We start from the raw sequence: 24708 nt of genomic DNA, 5'->3' as shown, positions 1-24708 counted from the left end.
CTGAACCATTTTTCATTTTCTGTAGTGCAGTCAAATGTTTTCACATGAAACAATCTCCCTCCAGATTGAGATGTATTGGACTACCATCAAATGCATTGGCTAGATATATGCATTGCCTCACTGCTTGGAAGGTTTTAAGTCTACTGTCTACTTCAGAAGATCCTCCTTCTAATTCTTTTTTCTTTCAAATGAGCTTTGAGGAGAAGCATGCCCTATAAAGATTGGCAGCCAGGAAATGGGAAATTTCAAAGCGAATCGAGCATTTACGACAAGGTTTTCGTTTCACAACTACATGCAGTCGCCATGAAACCCCGAAGTAAAATGCTGTTTTCTAACATAAAAACTTAGCAGTAGAGGTTCTTATATGCTCTATATTTACATATATTCTTTAGAAGATGAGTTACAGCAACCACTTCTGATGTTCAACTTGTCCAGTTGGTTTTGCACAAGTAAATCTCATTTATCACCTGCCATATGACAAACAAATTTTAGTCAATGTTTACATGATGCTGCTTTAAGTGTTAAGGACAAAAATGCAAAATATTTGCAAAAGGAATCCACTTAAGCCACTTACCATTTATTTCAAAAGCTTAAGCTAATAGGAAATCTTGAATTTGATTATTTAATTAATATTCCAAGAGAGTGCACCATAAACACATATGATACAATTGCAATCTATGTAATTGTTCTTTTGTTTTTTAATAGGTAATTGAAATATCATTTAAAGCAAAACGCACTACTCGGATATACAGGGAGTATACATGAGAAACACTTGGTTAGAAAAAGAAAAAAGAACAAGAAAATCATGAAAACGAAGAACCAAGGGAGCTACAAATGCAGCAATGATAAAGCATGGCTGCAGTTACATGGTTTCTGCATGCAACTTCTTACATGGCAGCCTAGAAACCTCACTGTATGAAAGAAAAAAAGAGAGGGAAAAACTGCATAGTGCTGTTGCCCGGCCATGTCATTATTCTTTTCACCTAGCTAGATAGAGGTCACTGCTCTATAACAAGAATAAAGGTTAATTACTGCATGAGAAGAAAGATGAATTATTTCTGTTTTTTCTCCTATATCTAAAACTTAGATGGTTAGCCTAAGAGGTCATATATGCAGCAGCCATAGGAAACATTACTGAATGCACACGGAAACCACTATAAATTGCATAATTCTTAACCACAACTATTGAAAGAAAAATACACATAGGGCAAAAAGATCAAACCCTATGAGCTCGTCTATAAATCAAAATAATGATGTGTACCCTCTACAAAGAGGTAAGTATGGAGAAGAAATGAGTATAGATTTTGGCTAATATTTCTATATAAACTTATCCCAAAAGCTTAAGCTAATAGGAAATGGTTAATTTTAACCATTTAATTTATATTCTAACAAGAATAAGAGATTGTATAAGAATGCACAAACAGCTTGTTAGAAACTTGAACAATAACAATTGGCCCCTCAAAAGGTTTCTATCAGAGATTGAATTAATCATGTCATGCCTAGGTGCACTAATAGAATGTCTTTCCTGTTTCCATAGTGGATTTAGAAAAAGACAGATGCAATGCTTTTCCTTTTCTCCATTGATCCATATTGACATAGAATCAGTGACCCTTCCATGCTAATTAACACTATCTTTAAAGTCCAACATCATTGGAAGAATAAATATTTAAAAAAAAAAATCCCATGAAATCTTATAATAAGTTGGATGCCAAGTAGCTAGCATTTAAAGCTCAATTTTCCTTGTCTTTGGCTACACTTTTTTTTGACAACAAATCCTTTTACAGACCAAATACACATGATCAACAAATTTGGGAGAAGAAAATTGAACTTCTTTGGAAGCAGAGCACACAAATGCCAGAGGTTTGCATTGCATACTGATCTGGAATTCCATTGTAGCTATGAGAGAACTTATAACTTCAGATAGCCAAATTTTTTTTCTTCTAAAATTAGATATCTTTGTCTGATCATTACGCTTCATCGTTTTACTCTTAAACACGATAATCATTCCATATATCTCTAATATGAGATTTACTACCAAGAGGAAATTTCTATAGGGTGCCTTGAGAGGCCTTACCAGTGAGAAATTATCAGCTTGATGGAACCACAATTGGAGAAGAAGAGGACTCCCTATTCCTCCCACTGCTACTACTATCAAGATGCTGTTGTGAAATACATGGGAATGCATTTTTCTCATCAACCCCTTGATCATAGAGAAACCCTTTGAATACATGGCCACTGATACTCACAGTAGCCTGGTAGACAAACTCGGCTTCACCATTACCAATGGCAGTGACTCTGTGACACCTAAAAACTGCTGGTGCACGAACTTGGCCCGGTAACAACTTCTTAAAACTTGCATCTGTCGTTTAACAAAACCCAAGTCAGTCAAGTGCCTAAATTCCATTAATCAGCCAGTTTGAAATCATCAAGGAAGAGAGAAAGAGAGAAACTTAATAAAATCTATAATCCAGCAAAACCAAGTCATTTTGTTTAAAAGCTTGCATCTTTTTAGTGTTTATGGAGGTTGTTGAATTGAGGAATTGCTGTTTGCAAATTTGTAACGTAGGTGATGTGCCTGCTTTATGTGTTTTTGGCTTCTGCATTGTTTTCTGCAGATAGCCTTGGGCTGTTCTTTCTTTGTTGTTGTTATTAGAATATTTGTTTACAATCAACCCTATAAGGAATAATTACATATTATGAAACCATATCTTATATTCTAAGTTCTAAAACTCTGTTCCAGTATTTTCTGGAGAGATTTGTAAAAAGTTTGCATCTTTAGTTCAACAAAACCAAGTCAATTCTGTCTCAATTCCATTATTTAACCAATTTCAAACACAGATAATTCAGAGAGAGAAAATGAAAGAATTTTCTTTTCTAACAAACCCAAGTCAGTTGGGTTACTCTAATAACAAAAAACCACTACCCTGAAAAGAAAGAGAAAAAACATAAACAGAGTAAAAGGAGAGACAGCTTTTCCAACATTCCATCATCACACAACTTTGTAACAATCAGAGACAGAAAGAAAGAGTGAGAGAGAGTACCTTGGTGGGCAGAACTAATGTCACCACTCCTAGACGTAGAAGCATGGGATGCAGTAGTTGCTGGAGGAGGTGACGCCACAATTCTCGACCTTTTAACACCAGAAGACCCAGAAGAACCATCAACATCACCACTGCCACTGCCACCGCCAACCACCACCATCTTCCGATCCCGCCGACGAGACGCCGGCACCCACGTGCTCCTCACGTGAGTAGAACAATCATAACCACGACTCTTACAACAAGTCCTGCACCTCCTATGACTGCAATCCTTCTTGGCTCTGTTCCCACAGTCCCTGCAAGCCCTCATACCACTCCCACTGCTGCTATCCACCATTTTCTCAGAGCCATCATTGTTTGATGGAGTTATGCATGGAGTGGCGGTGAGGAGCGGGAAAATGCCGAGGCCAACACCAAGGGCGGCAGAGGAAGGCAGAGGAATGTTTGGGCGGTGATCAGAGGAAATGGTTTGGTTTTGCTGGTGCATGGAAGAGCTTGGAGCTATGAGAAAGAGGTCTCTCAGGCCCAACATGCCCATATGATCAGCTGGGAAATTTGCTTGTGATCACAGAAATGATATTACAATTAACAACTACCCCATAAGTTATTTTCACTTAACTAAAAAGAAAACAGGATGGGAAAATCTTTTTGTAGGGAAATCAGAATGTGATCTGAATTCTGATGTGAGAATCTTTTGGTGAATGTGAGCTATGAGTAACTGAAGAAGCTATGCAGGAAAAGAGAGAGAGAGAGAGAAAGAGAAAGAGGAATTATTACTATGGAGGCTTTGATGGTGAGGCTGCAGCGGCCTGCAAACCATAGCTACAAGTACTAGTACATGTACATCAGCTTATGTACTGAAGTTTATTCCTTTTGAAAAGGTCTTGGTTTTGCATAAGAATGGCAATGGCTTTGAATTCTTTGTTTTGGATAATTGCTTGAGTTCTACTTATGAAAATAGTGGAGGTTTGATGTAATATTTCGTTTTTTCCATGTTGTTTGCTTTTTGAAGGTTTTTTTTTTTTTTTTTCTTCGGTAAGAAACTGCTCTCATTCAACAACATAAGAGATTACTTTTTTTTTTTTTTACATGTGTACACAAGATGGGGAAGGAGAATTCGAACTAGTGACCTCCGTTTTATTAGGCGTGGTCACAGCCGATTGAGTTACTTCTTGAGGACAACATAGGAGATTACTAACAGAAGGAAAACAACAAAGAAACAAAAAGAAAAATACAAGCTTTTTGAAGTATTTTTTAGGTTGTTCATATTTGGTCACATTATATTTATTACTTTTTATCTAAGCTTATATTACTACCGAAATACATACAAGTAAAAAAAATATAGACAAATATAATTGAGTATGTTTGTTAATGTATTTTGAGAGTGTTTTTTATTTTTGGTAAAACATATATACAGGTAAATGATTTAGGGACGAAGCCAAAGCTTAGGATGAGTAGGGGCTAAGGATCAAAAATTTTGGTGTTTAGAGGCCAACAGCCAAAAGAAAAAAAAAAAAAAAAACAAAAATTTACCTTATAAATTTTTTTTTCCTTGGAATGGGGGGGGGGGGGGGGGGGGGGGGGGGGGATGGCCTACACGGGCCACCCCAGTTTTGTCCCTTAAATGAATATCGACCAACATATATATTTTCTTATTTTGAGATCTATCGTGTATTTGAAAAACATTGTTGCAAAAAAAATGTATTCCATCTGCCGTGAGAATCATGCAAAAAATGCACCCATTAGAGCAAGTTGGGTATAGGTCACACTAGTAAAAGGTCCTTAAGCTTGCAAACTTAATTTACTCAGTAGACTAATTAACATTTTTATTTTATAAAAAAAAAGAACTTTTATTTGAATTGTTGTCTTTTAGTAAATGTAAGAGTGCCAAAACTAACAAAGAGTATAAAAACCAGATTTTTTTTTTTTAACATAGAGTCATAGACATAGGGCAACGTTAGATAACCATTAGTCAATAAGAATGAATTCAGCCAAAAAAATATTTTCTCAATGAATAATTATATGGTGTTGTACTAGAAAATTGAAAAGTAACCATATTTATTAAGGTTTTAGAGCTTGGTTTAGGGTTATCTTGGTTTAGAGAAATAGAGAGTGCAACAAGAAGATCAATGAATAAATCGGCACAAAAACTTGGAAGAGAGAGAGAGAGAGGCATCTAGTAGATCGATGCAAAACGAAATATGGCAACAACAACGAAATCGACACAAATGGAGTGGTAAGTGACATCAGGGAGTGGCAATAATCATACTTCGAGTTTTTTTGCAAACTAAATTTCAAAGTTTGACCTTACCCGATTGGAATTAAAAGGAAAAACAAGTTATTATCAATCTCGAATCAAGCCCCATTGAGAGCCGATCAGCTTGATAAATTCGAATTGACTTGAGTTCGGGAGGATTTTGCCTAGACCTAGTTTTGTTACTTGGATAGTGGAAAGCATTTTCTCTACATCCACCAATTTTTGGGTGGATGGAGTGTGGCAATTGGCATTTTCTTTTATCTATGTATAGGATTAGGGAGACATTATTGTTAGGTAAAAGATCACTAAAGAGATTTTATTTAAGGATGTTTGGGGTGAGAAGCCTAGCTAGTCTAGATGGGGTCAAGATCATACCCTAGCTGGCCTAGGCTACATTGCCCTATAGCTGGCCTACACATCTCCATGCACTGCATAAAGTTGAGACTCTCTTTGGCCATAACGCTTGATGTTGATGTGCCATTATAGGGTTACCTTTTTCTTTTCTCCTTTCTTTTACCTTTTCCAATGGATGTTCATGTTCTACACAATTTGTCAAAACACCTAAATTAAAATGTTAAATCAATCCTCCTAAGGGAACATGAACTCAACTTGATTGGTTCACTCACATTCATATGATTTTTTTTTTTCTCAAATGAAAAATATTAACAAATAATTTTTTTTAAAAAAATACTATTCAAAATACTTTTTCAATAAAAAAAATTCCAAAATACATCTACAAACAAATTCAAATTCTTGAGAGCATCTCCAACAGCATTAGGTATTTTACCTAGTAAAAAAATATAACTATTTATTTTAGCTATTGCTTTTTTGCTACACACTTTAACAGATTCTTTATTCTATTCTCTACTTGCCTTTAAATATTTTTTCTCATTTTATTATTATTATTATATTATTATCTTAAAAGATGTTGGGTGAAAAGAGATGAAATAAATAAACAATAAACAAAAGAAAAGTAAATAATATTTTATTCATTTAGTGTACTACAATGAATAGTACCAAATTGCTATTTATTGTAGCAATATAGCTATTCTAACTAATAGCAAACTATTCTATTGGAGCTAAAAAAAAAAAAAAAAAAAAATTATAATAGCTAATATTACTCTTTTAACTATGCTGCTAAAGATGCTCTCTAGAGTCGTGAGAGGAGGCCCCTATCCAAACGGGGGCTCCCCTATCTAAACAAAGCTCTCGTGTCTAAGTGAGTCCTATGCTTAAGCGAGCTTCCTACTTAGACAATAAATTTTTTTTCTCACAAACTACTTAGGCCCCTATCCAAACGGGGGCTCCCCTATCTAAACAAAGCTCTCGTGTCTAAGTAAGTCCTATGCTTAAGCGAGCTTCCTACTTAGACAAAAAACCCTTTTTTCTCGCGAACTACTTAAATAAGAAGGCATAGAATTCTTAATGTCACATGACACAAATATCTCATAAAATTATCATTTTATTATATTTTATGAGATAGGACATGACCCATGAGGTTGCTATAAAATAAATTTTTTTAAATTAAAAAAAAAAAAAAAAAAAGATAGTCCACGAGGTTAGGTATTCAGCAGTAGGTTCTCTCTTTTTAAGGTTTGTTGTACCTCTAAAAACACAAAAAAAATTTAAAAATTTTAAAAATTTTAAAAAGTAATAATAAAAAAAAGGTGTAAAATCTATAGAAATGAAAGGGTATGGGACCGTCCTAGTCTAGTTGAATTGGTCAAGGTTAGTGACTAATCAGGCTAGATGCCTATAGGGCTATAGCCCTAGTCTAGGCTTCTAAATGGGATTAGTCTGCCTTTTTCTCAGGCCAGCCAAGTTTGGTAGTGATGGGATATGATGAAAGATTCGGATTATCTTATAATTGTTATCATGACCTTTCATCGGTTCCTAAGGAGCACATTCTTTTGGGGGGAAAAGGGTTCACATTTTTAATGCATTTTGGATGCATCATTTAACAGTGTAAAGGTTCTTCATGACAAGTTAAATCAAAATCAAATTAAAAAAAAAACAGTTGTGTTTACAGGAAAATATTGACTAAATTGCAATCAAAATGATTCATATAGATCATACATTTGACTCGAGAGAGGAGTTAGAAATAATAACTTTCTATTAAAAAAAAAAAAAAAATTGAAGAGATCCTTGTATGTCGTGATTTTTTTTTGGTTATTTATTAAAATATAAAACCTATCAAATCACTCTTTAAAGTTTGTATTGTTATCAAATCATTATTGATTCGTACCATTAGATTCTTCATCGATAAACTAATAAGACTCGGAGTAAAGGTCTTCAAAGGATAATTTAATTAGCTAAAAACCACATTTTATAAAATAAAGGTCTCTATTTCAAATTTTCGTTAGTGTGAACATGTAAAAAAACACTCATTGTGATAACTACATTGTATCTAATAAAATTGACACATTACCTTGGCCACGTGGCCCACATCTTTTATAAAATTTTGGATAAAAAAAGAGAGAGAGAGAGAATGGCAGAATTATTAATGATTTTTAACGATTTTTCATCTATTTTGCATCAGATTTTGCCGACAAAGAGGTCAGGTTCTTTTCAGTTTATTTATTTCATTAATCATTATCAATTATTATTATTATTATCATAGTCATCACCAGCGTCATTAATTGCTTTCTTAACATCAACCAGTGCATATCGCCATCATCAGCCTCATTAATACTTTTTCAACAAAAAATTAAAAAAAAAAACACACACTCCATGAAGCATTAACAAATAGAGCCCTATTGTTTGTATCGAATTTGCTGTATATGTATTTTTATTTTAGTTACAACTAAAAAAACCGATAACATATGTCAATTTAATAAAATGAATTAAAAACATTGGATGCAAATGTTACTTCATCATAAGAACATTTTTGTTATAGATTTATTTACACAAGTGTATACACATCAATAATATGGAAATTTGACACTCACATTGTGTTGAATGGATAATTTCATCCACTCAACAAATAATGTCTTCCAAATTGACTGATGATGTCTTCCAAATGGATAAGATGATTTCATCAACTCAAAAGGGCTCCAAGATCTTAGGCTCTAGACATGCTGCTGTTTTAGCAAAAATCATTGCAACCCTTATGGATTCTGCTTGAATGGAGGATGTTCTATAGACAAATCCCTCTTCCCATTTTACTAGAACCAAATTTGAATCTGGTTTCTTAGCTGTGTGAGTCAATTGACAGGAGGCACTACCATGGTTCAGAGTTATTACCAAGATAATTTCTGAAGTATGATGACTTGCTCCAACCTTCTTCCATTGAGATGAGGTTGAGGCGTATCATCAATTTCTCCACAGCATCTTCCTCCAGGGTGCTAAGTGAATCAGACAATTGCTTTTGTAAGGAGGAATCCTGCAATTGTTTAAATAAAATCCAATTAGTTAATTCAAAAGTAAATACAGATGTTATGTCACAGATAGAGAATAGTGCCTTTGCTTCCTGATACAACTTCAGATATTGCAATGATTGCTCATAGAATCCACAGTGGTAGAGAAGAATGCTATAATCTCTTAATTCCTTTGCATCAGTATCCAGGAGTATAAGACGTTCAGATGCTGTAACAATGGCAAGAATTTCCACATAAATAGGTGCAGAGGCAAATGAGAAGATCTTATCCTCTCAGGATAGTTTGTAATCATTCACTGGTTTGCAACATGCTTGGAACAGTAAGCTAAAGTTTTGAATCATGACCATTAGTGCAATGCGATATGAGAAGATGATGTCATTTTGGTTATAATTCTCGTGATGGCTGCTTCCAAAAATGACTCAAATACATATAACTTTTCATATCCAATAAAAAAATATGCTTACACAATTCTTAAAAATTGAGAATGCACCCAAGCCAGCTAATATGAATACTTTCTGAATGTTTCCATTACAGAAGAGGATTGTGCATTAAAATCTCAAAGGAAGCAAAATGAGAGTGAGCCATTAACAGCTCAAGATAGGTTACCATCTCAACCATGATAAATTTCCAATCTTACTAATATTGAAAAAAAATCTTGATACTTATCCAAAACATATGATTAACACGTCACTGGTCTCATCACTCAAGTTTAATGACTTCTAAAAGGTAGTTAATATTGATAAGAAGTCTCAAACCAACACTACATTTGTAGAGCATAAATGCATTGAGCAACCAACTATCCAATTCTAACAAATAATAAAAAGGGGAAACTACAATTACCCTCCCAACAAGAAGTTTCTAGAGTAGCCACATCTCACACTTCAAATCCATTTTACTTTCTAGTGACATTGGCTCAAAAGCAGAAAGAAAAAGAATATACTAGATACTAGGAGTAAAATCTACATATAGTACATACTAGATAATGCGCGCCTCATGTCCCCAAAACGTACGCTAGTCCAAACCCCACGTTCTAGCCTATGTTGAGCAGCCTTAGCAGATGCAAGTTGAAAGCCACTGAAAGGAAAAATTATGATATGAACACCTTATTTGTGTAAATTAAGTACATATTGCATTGCAATTGAATTGAAAACCGGAGTACCTTTCTTCACCAATATTTGTTTTATCGATGCAGTTAGCTGCATGTGCTGCCCATAAGAATAAACTCCTGGTATGATCATGTTGAAATGGCCAGAAAGCATTCTTCAAATTTTTCAAAATCTGTACATTTCATATAGCAGGATTAATGTGTACTAAAAGACGATTATGTGGATACGTTATCTCAAACCTCTCATTTTAAACTCAAACAAAAAGTTGAACTGATGTGTGTAGTTATGAATGATATCACATTGGAGCTTTGTCACTCACATACATGCACATCTAAGACTCTAAGTCTCTAACCCTTTGTTTGGCTCATAAATGTTTTTTTTTTTCTTAATAATTATTATTATTCTTATTTTTTATTTTATGAATATGCTTGGTCCTTACATATTTACCTTAGTTTCAAACATGAGTGGTTAAACATAATCTTTTTTTTTTTTTTTTAACATGTCATCACATATGTTCCATACGCTACAAGAATGCCATGTCAATTATAACTGTAAGAAGGTGTTTGATCTGCAGGCTTCGGCCTGGGAAGATTATATTCAAAATTGTGCGACAGGACATACAAAATGTCTTTGTGGTGTAGCATCTTGCTGCGGAGGCATTTGGTGTAAGAGTCTGTCCATAAAACATCAAATCCTATATTTGGTTTGGTAATAAATAGTATGTACCATAGAACATGACACATATATAGAGGCGGCAGCCACAAATATAGTTAGGGAGAAGCCTTAATTAAAAAGATTGTTCAATTTCCCATTAAAAGGTAATAGATAAAAGGCATTATTACAAGCAACGTGGTTATAACGTACTAAAAACTTGGCAATATAGGGAATACAAAAGAAGGAAAAAAAAAATGCAAGCAAGCAAGAACATAAAAGTCACCTCCACCAATAGCGTTTGTGAAGTAACTATATGTTGTTGATCTGACTCCTTGCTTTTTTGTTTAACATAGCCTCTGGGTAGACTATGAAGATCATGAGGAAAGAATATCTCTACATCAAAATTCACAAGGCCCCACAAGCGAAGCATTTTCAGGAGTTCTGAGTATATAAGTGAAAGCATTGCAATGGAGCCTGAACGATGGGTCAAAACCTGTTCAACATGTTAAGAAAAATACTATTAGAACTCCTTTGTTTGTTAGCATTCTCTATCAACCAGAAAAAGGCTCGCAATAACAACACAGAAGGTTAAATTCCCTACTGAGTGAAGATAAAGAGCTCGAGGCTCTGATTGATTTCGCGAATGGGTTCTTCGGAAGCCCTGAAAAGAAGAACCCATATCATGAAAGAGCAAATACTGAAATACCATTGCAGCTAGGGGAGAAAATACTTGATGAAATATAATCTGATTTAGCTTCTAAAAGTAATGGATCTATATGAAATCATTTATTTATTTTACTAGAGTTAGTATATGATGGTTTTGTTTGCAGAATGCATGCAAGTCAACAAATATATATGTTGGCAATTTTGCAACATAAACTTCCTAAACATTCAACAGCCTCAGTTAAACATGAAATCGATCAATATAGAATACAATAGCAAAAACTTATTGCTTGCAGGAAATATAAAACGCTGGGCCTCAACTTATAAAATTTCCATTTTTTTTACATAAAATTAAAATTAACTTCAAATTTTAAAACCGAGGGCCTGTTTAGTAAACTTTTGGAAAACCCATTTCACTTCTTAAACACTAAAAACTCTTCTCAAATACCAATTAACCAAATGGATTTTCAGATGTGGCCCCCACCACTAACACACTTTTCAAAACAAAGTACAAAACTCTTCTCAAAACCCAAAACACTTCTCATAAAATAAAACACAACAATTAAAAAAAAAAAAAAAACTCATATTGTCATGTACAATTTTTTCCACGAGTAGGGGCTGCTGATTACATCTATGAAAAATAAATAGATAAAAAAAAATAAAAAATAAAAAAAGAGAGATTATGGTGTTGTTGTGGCCTCCGTTTGATAAGGGCCGCCAAATCACCACCACGGTGGTGGCACTGCCACCATGGTGCAACACTTTTCTCATTACAAAAAAAAACTTTTTTTTTTCTTTTATTTTATAAAAATATTTCTCAATTTTTAATTCTTACAAAACACCCTTCGAAACTTCACCAAACCAATTCTCAACTTTTCTCAAATATGATCTCCATTCTCCACCAAATCAATTCTCAATTTTTACTTTTTTTTTTTTTCAAAATTCTTTTCAAAACCCAAAATAATTCTCAAAACTTTACCAAACGGGCCCCAAAACTCTTCCAATGAATATACCTTCGTGCCATACAGATATCTCTCTAAACTCTCCAAGAGTTTCTCGGGCGACAAACTATATGAAGAGTTATACTGAGAACAGTAGCCCACTGAAAGATCGTCCAATCTCTCAATGAAAGCATCCACAGGGAGAGGAACTGAAGAGTGTGAAATAAGAGAATCATCCTCTGCAGCTATATAAAGAGCTGTTTTCCCCAAATCAACACATCTATTAATCGTGATGCTGGTTTCCCTTTCGATATCAGAGAAGTTTTGAATCTGTGTACAGAAACCCTCCCTCGCGTCCTGCTCAATGATCAATCATAAATCAAGTTCACCAAATTAAACAACACTACATCCAAAAATAAACAAAGATGAATATAGATTCAGAAACTAAAAATTGATGATGTATAAAGTTCTTTCACTTAGAGTATCCAACCCTAAAGCTTAAACTTAGTAGGTGTTGTAGATGCTCAACAAATACATATACCCATAACTAAGCACACATTCAACCAATGTAGGATTTCTTAACAAATAAATTTCATTAAGAAAAGAACAATACATGAAATTCACACAATAAAAAAGAAAGACAAAGAATCAAATTAGCCAATACTGCGTTGAGTGTACCAACAGTGAACAAATTTATATCAGAATCCAGACAATACACAAAACATCAAATTTCACCAAATCTATATTACATGAACCAAAATTTAATTTCCCTTAAATAAAAAGTAGAAATAAATATTCAAAATTATAATTTTTATTATCAATAATCACGGAACATACACAATGCACCAAACAGACTAAAAAAAAATATCGATGAATTTAAATTAAAAGGGTAACTACACTTTATCTACAAGTAGTTTTAGTTGAGTCTGAGTTGTCAACCTGCAACTTAAAAAATTACCCTTTGTTTACCAAGGTCTAATAAAATTTACTTTTGGTTCATGTATTCAGATTATAATGAGGTTGTTATTGTTCCTTCTTGGCTTTATGCATACAAATTCTATCGATTTTAAGCTGAAAATTATTAAGGGCCCGATCACACGTGGGTAAAATGCTAATTAAAATGAAACTTGTTAAATTATTTGTTGACCGTTCGAACTCAAGTCATAGGTGGATCAATTATTACTAACCCTAAAATAAACCACTTCCACCATCAAAATTCATGAAGAACATGACCTATGGATAAAAATAAAATAATAAAAAATAAAAAAATAAAAAAATAGAAGAAGGTGATGAGATGGAAGTTACTCTAGCATGAGAGGTGTCGATTCCAGAAGATTCCAAAGCCTCGTGGAGAACGAACTTCAGGTCGCTCCCCACTTGCTGAGAATTTGATCCGGCACGACACACCACGCGAAAACACGAAGAAGAAGACGATTGTGGTGGTGGTGGTGGTGGAGGGTAGGATTGGAATTTCGGGAATTTGGAAGGGGTTGTGAGTAAAGAGGCTCTGGGAATCCATGGAGAGGCTAACGAAGTCATCGTCTTCAGTTTGAGAGAGAGAAGAGAGAAAATTATCAGAGCAAGTCAGACAGAGAGAGAGAGAGAGAGAGTGATTTGTCCCACGTGTATATTTCTTCCGTGGCAGATATTTTATATGACGGTGACGTAGGGTAAGATTTTAATGTTTTTTAAGTTGTCTTTATGATTTAAAAGAAAAAAAAGGTAATGGTAGTTTATTAGATTGTTATAATAGTGTTATATAATTTGATAATATGGTAGTAAAAATGGGTCATCAAATCAACGCTTATATAAAAAAAATAAGGGTTGTGAGGGTTGATTGTAATTTGTAACTGCTATATTATCTCAATTGTATATCAATCTGCTAAATATTATTACTTTTAAAAAAATGTTTTGACTTGAAATATAATATTTTGTAAGTGTTTCATATTTTAAACTTCCAATAAATAAAACTCCTAAAGATTAACAATTAATGTACCGGTGTTATATGCTTAACCTTCATATTTATATTATAGAAAACACTAATAGTTATGACTTAAAATGTGGTTAAGCAAAATAATATTATATAGGCTAGATAAGGATCTTTGCAGTTTGGGTCTGAATTGCACATAATTCGAACAATCACATATAGAAGGAGCTGCAAGGCTTACCTGTTAAGGACAGCCTGAAATACAAAAATTACTTGTTCGGAACAGGTAAGCCCTGTCCAATTTACGTGCAATTTGAACAGCCAGCCAATTGTATGGAATCCCAATCCATACGCACTCCTTTAATAGCTGCAAAATTAAGACAATAATTTCATTTCTTATTTCTTTTCTAGGTTATACATACTCAAAACACCAACATGGGTTCAAAATCACCTCAATTTTCATGCCTTATTTATGGGAAACAAAAAATATTATTCTATACAAAGATATTGACAAAATCATTCCCAATTATTGAGCATGAAAATGAGTTACACTGTACAAGGTGTGACAAATATCTTCTTGTCTTTGTCATAAAACATCTAGCCATCAATACGTTAAATCTACATGGAAGTCATACAAACATCTTTGTAACGTACACAATCTACTCTCCACAATGACCAAAGTTTTCTACCAATAAAATCAAACAATAGTTATTCCATTCCATTTTCTGGTATCTATTTTCTGTACTTCAGTTCTTCATCACTAAACTCGAAGGCGTTCGGGGATAGGCCTGTAGCCCAGCAACATAGGTTGCCTCAACAGATGCAGATCCTTGTGCTGCAAAGTCATCCCATGAATCAGTAGATAGTATGACAAAATCTGCGAGCTTCCCAGGAGATAAAGACCCCAAATCCTTGTCAAGAAAGCATGCACGAGCCGCTGAAATAGTGTGCCTGCCAGCATGAAGGCCTAAGATTTCCATGTACAACAGAAGTTCAACAGTGAAGAAAGGAGGGGTTGAAAGTTGAAACACATGGAAAAGAGCACTGATCGGCAGAGAAAACAAATAGATTGAAAAGTTAAAAAATAAAAATAAACACAAAATGCACATCAACAGAAAAAGACCATTGATTTTGGTTTGACAATTTGCTTGAACGTGGCTCAGAAGTGGTGAATATTGATTCCAAAAGTCTAAACTGATAGAAAATGGTAAATTTAATTTATAACGTTCTACAGAAAAACATATGAAGGATCAAATATTTCAGCATCACTTACGCCTTTAATGCGTCATTCAGTGTAAGGCACTCTGATGGAAGCCAAGCATTATTCCAACCAGGAGGTATTCTCTTCATAGCTGTCCGTACAGCACCTAAAGGATTAATATCTGCAACCTGAAACAACAGCAGTGACTCTAATATTTTGTAGAGAATATCACATATTACTGATTAATTTAAGAAGAAAAAAATCGAGGTCCTATTAAGCATAATATGCATCGAAAATAAATATTGAATGTGTGTCATGATACTTACAGGCCAGTCAGAACCAAATGCCAACTGTGCATTGCTAGCTATAAGCGACCGGAATAGATAAGATCCCTTTTCTGCCCTCTCCATCCCTAGTTTTTTTATAGCAGAATCAGCATCATCTAATAAATGCTCTGGCTGTTCAATTTTGGAAATCATGAGATAATATTAACCAATAGTATTGTTCATAAATGATCTATTATATTCAATCTATCCGGTGTATGGAACCAAATGCCACAATTAAGCGAGAAAAAAAAAATGCAGAAAGAAATTGATTCGTTCCATCCAACATACGGGAAGACTGAAAACACTAAAAAAGATGAGAGACATCAAACTATAGAGGGGAATGACATATCATTGCAAGCCTCCAAAATCTAAGGAAGTTTCTTGTTCATCTTGATGCAGTAGCAAGATGTGAACAAGAGAAAGCCAAAAAGATAGTTTTAATAAGAAACCTGTACTGAAGCAAAGATCGCTTGTTGACCAAATCGGGCATCTGACCCAGGTGCCAAATGTTGGGCATGCTCAATCTGCGAGTATTTTTCCAGTTGAGGAACAAAGAAGGAAAATATCATTGTCAAAAGTAATGATCTCCTTCATTTTAAAATTTGGAACAACATAAACTTAACATTATAAATCATTTTCATGTATTAGCCACAACATTTACCCTAAATCTCCGATCCCTCATTCCATTTGTAGCAACGATTGATTCATACATATCCAGGATCAAGTCATTTGCTTTATCACCTATAGCATGAATAGCAACCTGAAACAAACTAAAGGTAAAGCCAATTACTATTTGCACATATAAGGTGGTTTTAGTGAGACAAGGAAACACCTGAAGGCCTGATTGATCCGATGATGCAGTCATGTTGAAAAGACTTTCAATTTCTGTCACTTGTAGGCCATAATTTTGAGGCTCATCGACATATGGCTACAAAATAGAAGCACATATCTTAGACAAATTAACTTAGTGGATAAGAAATAAAAAAACGTTTTGTATAAATTTTTTATCTAACACAGATGAAGTGATAGATTTTTTTTTTTTTTTTTGAGGGAAGATGAAGTTATAGTTAACAACAAGCCATGCTCGATCCCTGTCAAGTTTTGGTTCCTCAGCTCAGGATTTTCAAGAGCCCCTTCCCGAAACAATACAGAAATGATGGAAGTGGAAATAAGAGATGGACTTCAATAACTAAAAAGGCATACAAATGCTAAAACAACTTTGTTCTCACCTCATAAAGCAGTGCGCTATGAGAACCCAAAGACCCATCAGCAAAAGCCTTTACACCACCCAAGTAAATCCACTGGCTCATGGCATGACCCATTTTTTCAATTAGATCCTAAGTAGGAATTAGAAAATTTAATGAGCTACAGTAAACAGAGAAAAGTTCAGAACATCCACTCAAGGTACCCATTAGATTAGAAAGATTAATAAATAAAATAAAATAAAATAAAGGAGTGAAATCTCAACAGGATCAAGTTGCTTGTGAACAAATCCAACTGAACAAATAAAAATAAAGAAATTTTGAACTTTTACTAACAAACGCAGCACTACCACAACCATCCATGGCAGAGGGAGTGGGGAGCAAAAACAGAAGCATACATAATGCACATGAACCTTTAGAAAAGAAATGAAATACTCAAAAGCACAAAACTTCTGAAACATTTCCCTCTACATCTCATGCATCAGATAGGGGAAATCTTTTGGCAAGCCACAGTCTCATCCATAATAATTTGGAACAAAGCCAAAAATACCTAACCATGGACACAAACAACACTGGCATAAGCACAGACAAACCAGGGTGGAAAAGTATATTTGCTTTTTAAAACTACTCCTCATGCCAGAAAATTGACATGTACTAAATAGTGATTAATTGATTTGGCCACATTAACAATAATAAGAGCAAATAATATTAAGTACAGTTATCTGGCTTATGAATAATAAGAGCAAATATTACACCAGTTGGTCACCTAATGCAAGCAGAACATAGAAAAAAAAATTATCAAGTAATAAATCACTTCTTCCAACAAGCAATGACAAGAAATTCATACATGTAAATGTGACCATGTTTCCATTGGAAAAAATAGGCAGACCCTGATCATCATCTTCCCAGAACTATCAGCCCATTGATATACATCTGTCAAAATCACAAAAAGTAAAAACAAGTGTGTGACGGTTAAAAGGAATTATCATCATGCTATAAAAGTGCATATGAAACAGCCATGAAAATATTAAATTTTAAAAACATAGAACTAGATCAACTTACAAGTTATGGAACCAGACGTTGAGAAAAGAGAATGAGAGAGCCAACGACATAGTGTGGCTGGTTTCTCTATATATATTGTTTCTTAAGAAGTATATGTACAATGATGCCCGTCACTAATACATAATTATCTTGGCATGACTAAATGAAATTCAACAATCAATTAAGGAGTGCATTTCGATGTCCCATGGATCTTAATCCATTTTATGGTCATTTTATTACATTGCACTTAGGTGTTGAAACCCCTTTATTTTTTCTTTGCATTTCAATAGATAAATTGGTTTTTATTTTTCTTTAACAGTAACCTGAAATAAAGCCATTTAAAAACTTTCCATAACCATTTTGGTAAATTTGACTGCAAACCCATTTCACCTAACCAAATTGCATGTTCAAGTGATATCCAAAAAATAGAACATGTTTTTTCTTTTTTTTTTTTTCCTTTGATAAATAGAAAACAAATATCATTTCATGCGACATCCAATGAATCCTCGAGAGGTTTCAACTGAGACCTGAAAAATCTTCCCATGAAAGCTCAGTTGACACCCCAGGAAAATATCTCCCAAAATCAACAACTGTGGTCACACCCCTCATCAACGCAAGATTGCTGGCTCTATCCAAAGCTTCCCTCCTTTCATTTACAGAGACTTCTGGAATCCAGGGTTGAAGAAGTTTCATTGCAGAATCAATCAGCAATCCAGTAGGTTCTGCATGGACATAACACAAGATATAACACAAGTTATTTATTGTAGGGATCAACTTATTTAAAACATTATCAAAAAAAATCTTAAAACTGAATAAAGTAACATACACTGCTAAGCCCTTAGCAACGATGTGGCATTTTTTAAGTTTTTCTTTTTAATTAGTAGTGTGACACTTATAAGATTGAGAATCGAATCCATAAATATGATTATGAATGGGAACTCCATCCACTACCAGATTAAAATGAATAATTTTCTTTTGATAAGTCAGATTAAAATAAATAATTGCAGCAGTACAATCAAATATGGTAGAATTTAGTGGGCAAGGAACATCCAACGCTAACTTGTGCAAGCCATTAGGGGTTGGCCAATTCATAATAACATCTGCCATAATTATTTTAGTGTCATAAGTGAAGCAATCTTGATTAGAACATTAAAAAGAAGGAAATAAGGTAGAATGAAGAAACTTCAAATTTGAGATGTGTGAGAGAAAACTTGTTGAACTTATAACCAACATGCCAGTTCAATAAAATCAGGTGGTTTGAGTGGGTCAAAAGCATGTTAACACTATTGAGTGCTATTTGATGTTACCTCCACCGGCGGTTCTCATAATAGTTCCACCTTCAGGATCTTCCGATAAATGACTAATGCCAGCCAACTTTAGTGCCACTGAATTAGCCAAGCCCATATGACCATCCATCCTTGACAACCAAACCTGTGCACAAAGACACTTAAGTAGGTCCACACCATTCTGATGGTTAATATTCGTCCTAGAAGTCAAAATAAATGAAGTCATCGCTTACAGGATTAGAAGGTGTAATATCATCAATCCAAGAGGCCACTGGTGATTCTCCTCCCCATAGATCATTGTTCCATCCGCCACCCAAAATCCACAAACCTTCTTTTGCATCTGAAATTTTGTGTTTAGGATTCTAAACTTTGAAAAGGCTGAAGAAGCTTGATAAGGCATAAGAAAAGAAAAATAATTTTGAGCTAGCCTTGCAGAAGCATCAGTAGTCAGTTTAAGTCCTGGCTAAAGATTCTTCCTCTCCACAACCATGGTTATGCAGATAATGCTTGTACACAGAGAATGCTTTGATGATGACAACAACGACGGATGAAATTCACTTTGCATTATGTCATTTAGATGGGAATATGAATTGACATGCAAGCCATTGTTCAAGGACAGTATGGTCATTACATGGTTATATCTATAATCACCATCAACATGTTATTCAGAACTCTAGAAGTAAGAAAAAGGATGGGAATAATTACTTCTCACCGCTTCCTTGACCTTTCTCACGAACTCATCTTTCTGATTTACACCCCGGAGTTCCACCCGCACCATCTATTTCCCACTCATGAAATTTCAGCTCAACATAAAGATTTAAATCCAATTGGTGGAAACAAATATCACATCATAAAAGAAACAAAATTTTGGGCAATATATGGCAGCAAAAGCTAGAAGCAGCCAAAAACTTTCTTTTTTTATCATTATTTTATATTTTATAAGTGATTGAATTATCATTAAAAGCATAAGGCGTCCCTAGGTACACATGGAGTGTACAAGAGAAAACACCTAATTAGCTAGAAGAGGGGAAAAGGGAAAAAGACAAAAAGGAAATCATGATAACTAAGCTCCAAAGGAGAAACAAATGAGGCAGTCCAAAAATAAAGAGTATAGAATGAAAAAAGACTAAAGCTTCTCCACCATCCTCCTGCGGTCCTCAAAATTCGTATTATTCATTTTCCTCCAAAGGCATCACAAGAGGCAAGAGGGCACTATTTTCCACACAGCAACACTCCAAGTGCTACCAACAGTCCACCAACAGGCAAGCAAGTCAACTACTTGGCTTGGCATAACCCAAGATAGCCCAAAGAAGATAAAAAAAAATTTTCATATGGCACAAGCAACCACACAATGGAGAAGAAGATAGTCCATAGACTCTCCATTCCTTTTGGACATATTGCACCTATCAATCACAATGACATGCTGCTTCCTAAGATTGTCCATTGTAAGGATCTTCCATGTGGCTGCCAACCAAAAAAAGAAAGCCACCCTCAAAGGAATCATAGTCTGCCAAATACTCTTCCACGGGAGAAGACCGACATTGTTACAAACCGGGACACTAACGAACAACCCTTTTTTGGAAGGGGCCCACCAATTGTCTTTACCTTCCCATCTCTCTCAACTTCCATTATATCAAAACCTCTTTTCAAATCAAAACACAAAAAGCACTTTTCAAAACACTTAGCAAACATATACACATGATGGAAACTTGGTTCTCTGATGCCCACACATAGGAATGGAACCTAGAATAATAGTCTACAGGTGTGCATAACTTAGTAATAGTGGGAATGGATCTAACAATTATGGCGGCAAGGGATATACTATAAATCATTTTGCAGTTCACAAATCCTCACCTATTGAGCTTTAAAGAGTGAAATAATTAAGTATTGCAAAAGCTGAAATGATAATCAGGAGCTTTAAGCCACGGCTGCCTCTTGTGCGAAATACAGAGTGCCGGACAGTTTAAACCAAGTCTACCATCACCATTAACTAGTTATACGAATGATAGATGCACCAGCAATTTGGCATTTTCAAATAAAAGTGCTTTTAACATATCACAAAAGATGAGTTCAATTGAGCAAAAATGACCCTGCTATACATAATTCTCTACCTGAAATCTCAGAGTTATGGGAACTAAGGAACAATGTATAATCTTCTCAACCAATTCAGCACAGAAAATTAAGGGGAGGTGAAGAGAAAAAAAAAATTGGCACTTAAATCGGGAAGAGAAGCAATTTAGAGGTAGAGGCTTCTGTTAAACCTGAAGTCCACCAAAAATTAAGTGCACGTGAGAATCAATAAATCCAGGAACCACAACTTTTCCTTCCAGATTTAACTCTTCAGTCCCATGTCCTGCCACCTCCTGCGTTCATATGAATAATGCTTGAAACTAGAGACTGTTGCAACTTACAAACACCAAAAAGCCTCTAGGAATCAATTTTAGAGATGAAAAGTATAAAAGATGTGCATCAAAATGAGAAACAACACAAAGAGAATGCTCAGCATGGGCCATCTAAAGGGCAGGCAATCAAAAAGGAACCGTATGAAAATATTATACAAGCTAAAGAAAAATATTATTTTCAGAGGCTTTGATATTGTAGACTGACAGAATGCTGCATAGCAAAATTCCGCCAGAAAACTTCATAGAATTGTGACGAAGGAGTGATTGGATAACGGATTATACCCTTGAGATTGATTTGATCGATTTTAAACTCTATTTGATAAAAGGGTCAAACGTCCAACGCTGGTGCACTGGAACAAGATACACAAAAATGGGTATAAGAGAATGATGATGAAGGAGTACCTGAACGAAGGAATGGTTGCCAACGCGGAGAATCCTGCCGTTTCGTACGGCCATGGAGTCGGCGAAAGGGAGAGAGTCATCGCTAGTGAAGATCACGGCGTTCCTCACCACCAAGTCTGCAACTGGAGACGACGACAAAAACGACGACGAAGAAGAAGAAGCAGATGGCGTCCACCATGACCGCAAAACAAATGCCAAAATGACGACGGTTGCGGCCGAGATGAGTGTGTAAAGCTTCATGACACACTCTCACTCTCACAGAGCGTTACCGGTATAGTCGTGAAGCTCAGCTACTGGTTTATGTGAGAGTGAGGAGTTATCGCATGGGGACACATCCATTGTATGGAGATGGGCCTCCGATTTTATCATATTTAGGCAATCAATCCAAGTGGATGGCGCTTCTGATCAACGACAAAAGGTTGTGATCCAGTGGGGTCATGTGACAGTTGAGTAGTCACTCGAGTAGTGAATTTTTAGCACACCGACGTGCTTGAACAGTAAGCACACCGGTATTAAAATATTATTTAAATAGTAAAAAAAATAAAATAAAATAATATTTTAACACTGGCGTGCTTACCGTTCAAGCACGCTAGTGTACTAAAAATCACTACTTGTCTCACTCACACAACAAATTCAACATAAAATTAAATAGTCTCATTAATTATATAGATTGAGTTATTGTTGATTTATATCTTATGCCCGTGCATTAATATGACTCGAACCAACACGTAAACACGAATTGCCACGTCTACTTATATTCATACTTCGACACGATCTGAACCTGACACACGATGTAATGACAAAAATATTTTAACATGACCTACAAACTCAACAAGGACCCAATACAAAATTAAAAAATTATAAATTAAAGAATTTAACATATTTAATTAAATTAGTCGAATTAGAATTGACCCGTTCACCAATGATATCATATCCTCATTTGTTGGTGCCAATACAAAATACACCTTATTCATTAATAGTGATTTTTTTTTTCTTTTTTCTTTTTTCTAAATGGCAGAAACAATAAAATACCAAATAATTGTTGAAACTTATAACACTAACGAGAGGCCACTATATCATCTCCTTTCATATTTCCAAGGGATATATATATATATATATATATATATATAACCGTTATTTATTTTTTAATTTTTATATTAATTACTGTTATTGAAAGGACACCGGATGCACTTCCTAATATGTTCACTATTGGACATTAAAATAGCAAAAGACGAGGAAATTAAACTCTATTGGTGGTTATAAACGACTTGAGATGTAAGTTGCATGGCTTTAACCAAAACCAAAAGATACTAAGAATCTGTTTGGGATTGTATTTGAGAAATAGAGTTTTTAAGTCAAAAAGAGCTTTGGGCAAAAGTTTCATTTTTAAGCTTTTGTCAAAAGTGTTTTTTGACATTTTTTAGGCTTTTTGGACCATTAAAAGCGCTTATAATTTTTTTATCAAACGAATATTTTTTTTTTTTAAATTGACTTTTTGAGTGTTAAAAACACTTTTAGACCCATCAAACGCAATCCCAAACAAGCCCTAAACAAATTACATTAGATGAATTTCAATTTTCAAACTATATATATATATATACATATATATATATATATATATATATATAAGGGTTTACATTCTATAAATTGCGGCATTGGTTTAATACAAGCCTTCCAAATAACAAAAAAAGAATTAAGAGGAGGGAGGGAGGGTGTTATACATGGCTAAAGAAGTTATGAAAAGACTTGTTGTGATGATGACGGTGCTGCTGGCTATCCTTATTCAAGCAGCGGTGAAAGCATGCAACCCTTCGTTTTCCGATCTCTCTCACAATCATCCCCGCTCGCTCACTCATTTTCCGCATTTCCCACCGATTATCTTTCTCTCTCCGCATCATAATGCTAAATTTCGAAAGAAGAATCCTACACAGAGGAGGAATCCAAATCCTGATTCAAAAAATACTCCCAATGAAGAAGGAATTCATCATCATCGTCAACCAGAATTTACAGAAGAACAAATAAAATGTTTGGAGATTTGCGTAAAACTATATAAACAAAGAAAAGTACCCAATTCCGTTCTCTTGAGTCAATTATATGATAGATGTATCAGAAGGTGCTTGGGGCAGAGTGACAAAGCATGACGATTAATGGATGTGGTAAAATTGTCTACTCAATTGGCTGTGGACTACATCTCATGAAGCGGAGGTTACTAGTTCGAATCTCCCTCTCCCTTCTTTTCCTTTGCATGGACATGTTTTGCGTGGACATGTAAAAAAAAAAAAAAAAAAAGAAGCGGTAAAATCCCCAACTCTTCTCTCTCTCTAGCTACTTTTACTTTTAATTTCTAATTTTATTTTATTTTTTCCTTAAATAATAAAGTGCTCACAAATATTTAGAGGAACCTTTTTTTCCTGGTTAATTAGTTTTTAGATGGAGTGGCAATACTTTTCAAGGTGTAATCCCAAATTAAGCAAAGAATTTTATTCCAAAATTTTGGATGATTTCTATTTTCTGTGGTGTCAAAGTTTTATGATAAATTTGGACATAAAAACAAGTATAAAATAAAAAAATAAAAAAATTAAATTGGGCCATAGAAAGAAAATATCAAAATTTCTTTGTAAGGTAGAACAAAGAAATTTTTTTGTTAAGGATCTTTTTTTCTTTTATTAATATAATTGCATGCAATACGAGCATATCAGGGTTCATACACATACATATAAAAGTTTCATATATTTCGGCGTTTCTTGACATGATAGAAGCAAATAAAGGTGAAATCCAATAGGGAAACTTGCGAGAGCAAGGTGGAAATAATGATAATTAGGTTTTTTTTTTTTTTTTTTTTTTTTTTTTTCAATGTATTGGTATATGCAAATTGCAAATAATGG

The 24708-nt window shown here is 34.5% G+C and overlaps 3 protein-coding genes across 9 annotated transcripts; all 3 read right to left on the bottom strand.

Annotated features, from left to right (window-relative positions):
• Nucleotides 1-4: 4 nt before the first annotated feature.
• On the bottom strand, nucleotides 5-3963 carry SRS6 (SHI-related sequence 6). Its single transcript, XM_059578190.2, has 3 exons — nucleotides 3042-3963; nucleotides 2075-2359; nucleotides 5-467 (listed from the first exon to the last, which is right to left on the bottom strand). The coding sequence occupies exons 1-2, from the start codon at nucleotides 3574-3576 to the stop codon at nucleotides 2088-2090; spliced, it is 807 nt and encodes a 268-aa protein (XP_059434173.1). The 5' UTR covers nucleotides 3577-3963; the 3' UTR covers nucleotides 5-467; nucleotides 2075-2087.
• A 4201-nt stretch (nucleotides 3964-8164) lies between these two features.
• LOC132167844 (transglutaminase family protein) lies at nucleotides 8165-13643 on the bottom strand. Of its 3 annotated transcripts, XM_059578877.2 has the most exons (8): nucleotides 13342-13643; nucleotides 12109-12393; nucleotides 11034-11093; nucleotides 10716-10925; nucleotides 9832-9950; nucleotides 9649-9746; nucleotides 8756-8880; nucleotides 8165-8677 (listed from the first exon to the last, which is right to left on the bottom strand). In XM_059578877.2, the coding sequence occupies exons 1-8, from the start codon at nucleotides 13573-13575 to the stop codon at nucleotides 8516-8518; spliced, it is 1293 nt and encodes a 430-aa protein (XP_059434860.1). In that variant the 5' UTR covers nucleotides 13576-13643; the 3' UTR covers nucleotides 8165-8515. The 3 variants fall into 3 exon arrangements, with proteins under 3 accessions (XP_059434860.1, XP_059434859.2, XP_059434861.2); XM_059578876.2 differs by having other exon boundaries at nucleotides 8165-8880; XM_059578878.2 differs by lacking the exon at nucleotides 12109-12393 and having other exon boundaries at nucleotides 8165-8880.
• A 608-nt stretch (nucleotides 13644-14251) lies between these two features.
• Nucleotides 14252-22107, bottom strand: LAF3 (Amidohydrolase family). 5 transcript variants are annotated; one of them, XM_088513870.1, is made up of 14 exons: nucleotides 21824-22107; nucleotides 21281-21382; nucleotides 19725-19797; nucleotides 19253-19359; nucleotides 19041-19164; nucleotides 18261-18455; nucleotides 17540-17625; nucleotides 16720-16827; nucleotides 16323-16418; nucleotides 16152-16250; nucleotides 15940-16014; nucleotides 15491-15622; nucleotides 15237-15352; nucleotides 14252-14330 (listed from the first exon to the last, which is right to left on the bottom strand). In XM_088513870.1, exons 1-14 carry the CDS (start codon nucleotides 22061-22063, stop codon nucleotides 14324-14326), a joined length of 1560 nt encoding a protein of 519 aa, XP_088369996.1. In that variant the 5' UTR covers nucleotides 22064-22107; the 3' UTR covers nucleotides 14252-14323. The 5 variants fall into 5 exon arrangements, with proteins under 5 accessions (XP_088369996.1, XP_088369993.1, XP_088369992.1 ...); XM_088513867.1 differs by lacking the exon at nucleotides 14252-14330 and adding an exon at nucleotides 14471-14914; XM_088513868.1 differs by lacking the exon at nucleotides 14252-14330 and adding an exon at nucleotides 14794-14930.
• Between the last annotated feature and the right edge of the window lie 2601 nt (nucleotides 22108-24708).

The sequence above is a fragment of the Corylus avellana genome, chromosome 2 (assembly GCF_965113065.1).
Source record: "Corylus avellana chromosome 2, dhCorAvel1.hap1.2, whole genome shotgun sequence".
In the NCBI taxonomy this organism is placed as follows: domain Eukaryota; kingdom Viridiplantae; phylum Streptophyta; class Magnoliopsida; order Fagales; family Betulaceae; genus Corylus; species Corylus avellana.
The sequence above is the reverse complement of the archived record's forward strand: the minus strand, read 5'-3'. Positions and strand labels throughout refer to the sequence as shown.

Bases quoted from the DNA above. Each gene is read 5' to 3' on its own strand.
- SRS6 (XM_059578190.2), bottom strand. From the start codon at position 3,576: ATGGGCATGTTGGGCCTGAGAGACCTCTTTCTCATAGCTCCAAGCTCT. The intron at 2,360-3,041 runs GTACTCTCTCTC...GTTAAACGACAG, and splicing joins CATTAGTTCTGCCCACCAAG to ATGCAAGTTTTAAGAAGTTG.
- LOC132167844 (XM_059578876.2), bottom strand. From the start codon at position 13,575: ATGACTTCGTTAGCCTCTCCATGGATTCCCAGAGCCTCTTTACTCACA. The intron at 12,394-13,341 runs GTAACTTCCATC...ATCATTGAGCAG, and splicing joins TCGACACCTCTCATGCTAGA to GACGCGAGGGAGGGTTTCTG. The intron at 9,951-10,715 runs GTGACTTTTATG...TGAAATGTACAG, and splicing joins CACAAACGCTATTGGTGGAG to ATTTTGAAAAATTTGAAGAA.
- LAF3 (XM_088513866.1), bottom strand. From the start codon at position 22,063: ATGAAGCTTTACACACTCATCTCGGCCGCAACCGTCGTCATTTTGGCA. The intron at 17,626-18,260 runs GTCTCAGTTGAA...TGATTTTGACAG, and splicing joins TTCATGGGAAGATTTTTCAG to ATGTATATCAATGGGCTGAT. The intron at 16,419-16,719 runs GTGAGAACAAAG...TCTATTTTGTAG, and splicing joins ATAGCGCACTGCTTTATGAG to CCATATGTCGATGAGCCTCA.